General features: G+C 41.1%; 1 protein-coding gene across 1 annotated transcript; it reads left to right on the top strand.

Moving 5' to 3' along the window:
• Positions 1-415: 415 nt before the first annotated feature.
• On the top strand, positions 416-1,383 carry LOC104590819 (uncharacterized). Its single transcript, XM_010249572.1, has 2 exons — positions 416-604; positions 673-1,383. The coding sequence occupies exons 1-2, from the start codon at positions 416-418 to the stop codon at positions 1,381-1,383; spliced, it is 900 nt and encodes a 299-aa protein (XP_010247874.1).
• The last annotated feature ends 1,215 nt before the right edge of the window (positions 1,384-2,598 follow it).

The raw sequence follows: 2,598 nt of genomic DNA, 5'->3' as shown, positions 1-2,598 counted from the left end.
GCCAAATTTTGGCGCCGTTGCCGGGGAGTTTTTCTAATCAGTTTTGTACTTCTCGTGATCATTATTTAGTTCTTGAAATTTTTGAAAAAAACATAAAAAAAAATTTCCTTTTTTTTCTATGGATCACTTTGATTGTTTGTGTTTTAGAATAGATTATTTTCTGTTTTGTTCATTTATCTATTTATTTAATCGTTCTAGATTTTTTTTTATTTTTTTTTATTTGTTTTATGGTATGTCATTTAGGGTTTATTAGGTTTTCCTCAATTTATGCTTGTAACCCGATTCTCTAAGAAAGGTAATTTGCAGTTCGATCCAGAAATAGAAGGGACTTTGTGCAGAGAACGATCCCGAGGAGAACAATCCAGCCTTCGATTCTCTATCTGTTAGCGGATCTGATTTGAGAGGAGAGGACATCATGGCCGGAAATCAAACATTGAAAGAGCTTGTCGCACTTGATTTAAATCAGCAATCCTTATGCATAACTTTTCTTGCTTTAGATGCTGATGTTAATTTTGAATTAAAATCTGGATTGATACATCTCTTACCCATTTTTCATGGTCTTGCAGGTGAGAATCCTCACAAGCACTTGAAGGAGCTGCATGTGGTATGCACGAGCATGAAACCCATGGGGGTAAGCAAATCAAATTGAGAGACTTCCCATTTTCTTTGAAGGATTCGGCTAAGGATTGGCTCTATTATCTACCTTCTGGGAGTGTTACCACATGGAACAAGATGAAGAGGCTATTCCTAGAAAAGTACTTCCCAGCTTCAAGGGTGGCCAATATCAGAAAAGAAATCTGCGGTATAAGGCAATACAACAGGGAGTCCCTACATGAATACTGGGAACGCTTTAAAAAATTATGTGCAAGCTGTCCCCATCATCAAATCAGTGAACAACTACTTATTCAGTATTTTTATAAGGGACTTCAACCAACTGATAGGAGCATGATCGATGCTGCTAGTGAAGGGGCTTTAGTAGATAAAACTCCCAAGGCTGCGAGAAATCTGATTGCAAATATGGCGGTCAATTCTCAGCAATTCGGCTATAGGCTTAGCCCTCCACCAAGGCATGCTAATGAGGTAAATATCTCTTCCCTAGAACAACAAATTGCAAGTCTGACCTCTCTTGTTCATCAAATGGCTGCAGGTAATATGCAAATGGTGAAGGCTTGTGGGATATGTTCGACAGTAGGGCATCCAACGGATATGTGCCCAACTCTTCAAGAGGAGCCCATCGAACAAGTAAATGCGGCAGGTGGTTTTCCAGGGCAACCGCAAAGGAAATATGATCCTTATTCGAGCACGTCTAATCCGGGATGGAGGGATCACCCCAATCTCAGCTATGGGAGTCCACAAAACCGCCAAACTTTTCAGCCATATTAGTCGCACCCCCCTAGACAGCAGCCAGCCCAAACTTCTAATTCAAGTATGTCTTTAGAGGATATTGTCAAATCTCTTGCCACTAACACTTTGCAGTTTCCGCAGGAGACAAGGGCCAGTATCCAATGTTTAGAAAATCAGATGAGCCAAATGGCGACCGCAATTAATCGGTTAGAGGCGCAAAGTTCAGAGAAATTACCTTCTCAACCGATTGTGAACCCGAAAGAAAATGCAAGTGTGATCGTTTTGAGAAGCGGTAAGAGGTTGAGGCCCCAGCAAGGGCAATCCCCGCATTGTCGAATCAAGGAAAGGAGAAAGACATCGTTCCCAAGGACGATGAAGTACCCAAGCACAAGTTTCCTCCTCTTTCTGATTATAAACCGGTACCTCCTTTTCCTAATGCTTTAGCAGGATCTCAAAAAGAAAATCAGTTCAAAGAATTCTATGAAACCTTCCGTAGATGCGAGGTAAACATTCCACTCTTAGATGCTATTAAACAAGTACCTCGTTATGCTAAATTTCTGAAAGAATTGTGTACACACAGGAGGAGACTGAAACTAAAAGGATGTGAAAAGGTGAGAGTAAGGGAGAATGTTTTTGCAGTTATTCAAAAAAAACTCCCTACAAAGTGCAAGGATCCAGGTATGTTCACTATCCCTTGCATGATAGGTAACACTAGAATTGAGAAGGCCATGTTAGACTTAGGAGCTTCCATTAATGTCATGCCATATTCTATATATGCTTCTTTGAAACTTGGACCTTTAAATAAAACTGGTGTTGTGATTCAATTAGCTGATAAATCTAATGCTTGTCCTAAGGGTGTAGTTGAGGATGTTCTCGTGTTAGTTTAGAATGTTCACAGCCGTTGGATAAGTCTGGGGAGATTTATCCTACCAAGTCTGACATTGATGTGCCGCCAAGTGTTGGGGTAGCATGTCTCAGCTGCCAGGGTGAGACCCGAGGTACATGCAATGTAAGTTTACTTGAAACCCTGAATCGGACCAGATTTCCAATATTGCCCTGGACCTTGGTGATTAGTGGGCAGAACTAGAATGTTACACCTTGTCAAGTAGTGTTTGATCATTATGGGCTGCCCACAGTCCCTAGGTTTTTATAAGGTGGCTTGGCTCAGGGACCACTTAGTGTAAGTGTTGGGCCCATTAAAAGTCCATGTGATGGGCTTCAGGGGGTTCATTGTCTTTTCAGTGAATTTGGCTA

The sequence above is a fragment of the Nelumbo nucifera genome, chromosome 7 (assembly GCF_055504915.1).
Source record: "Nelumbo nucifera cultivar China Antique chromosome 7, China Antique-T2T, whole genome shotgun sequence".
Lineage (NCBI taxonomy): Eukaryota > Viridiplantae > Streptophyta > Magnoliopsida > Proteales > Nelumbonaceae > Nelumbo > Nelumbo nucifera.
Note: the sequence above shows the minus strand (reverse complement) of the source record. Positions and strands in the feature narration are given on the sequence as shown.

What these genes read in the sequence shown, in the direction of transcription:
- LOC104590819 (XM_010249572.1), top strand. Translation starts at nt 416, where the DNA reads ATGGCCGGAAATCAAACATTGAAAGAGCTTGTCGCACTTGATTTAAAT. An exon ending in ACTTGAAGGAGCTGCATGTG is followed by an intron (nt 605 to 672) that starts GTATGCACGAGC and finishes TTTTCTTTGAAG; the next exon opens with GATTCGGCTAAGGATTGGCT.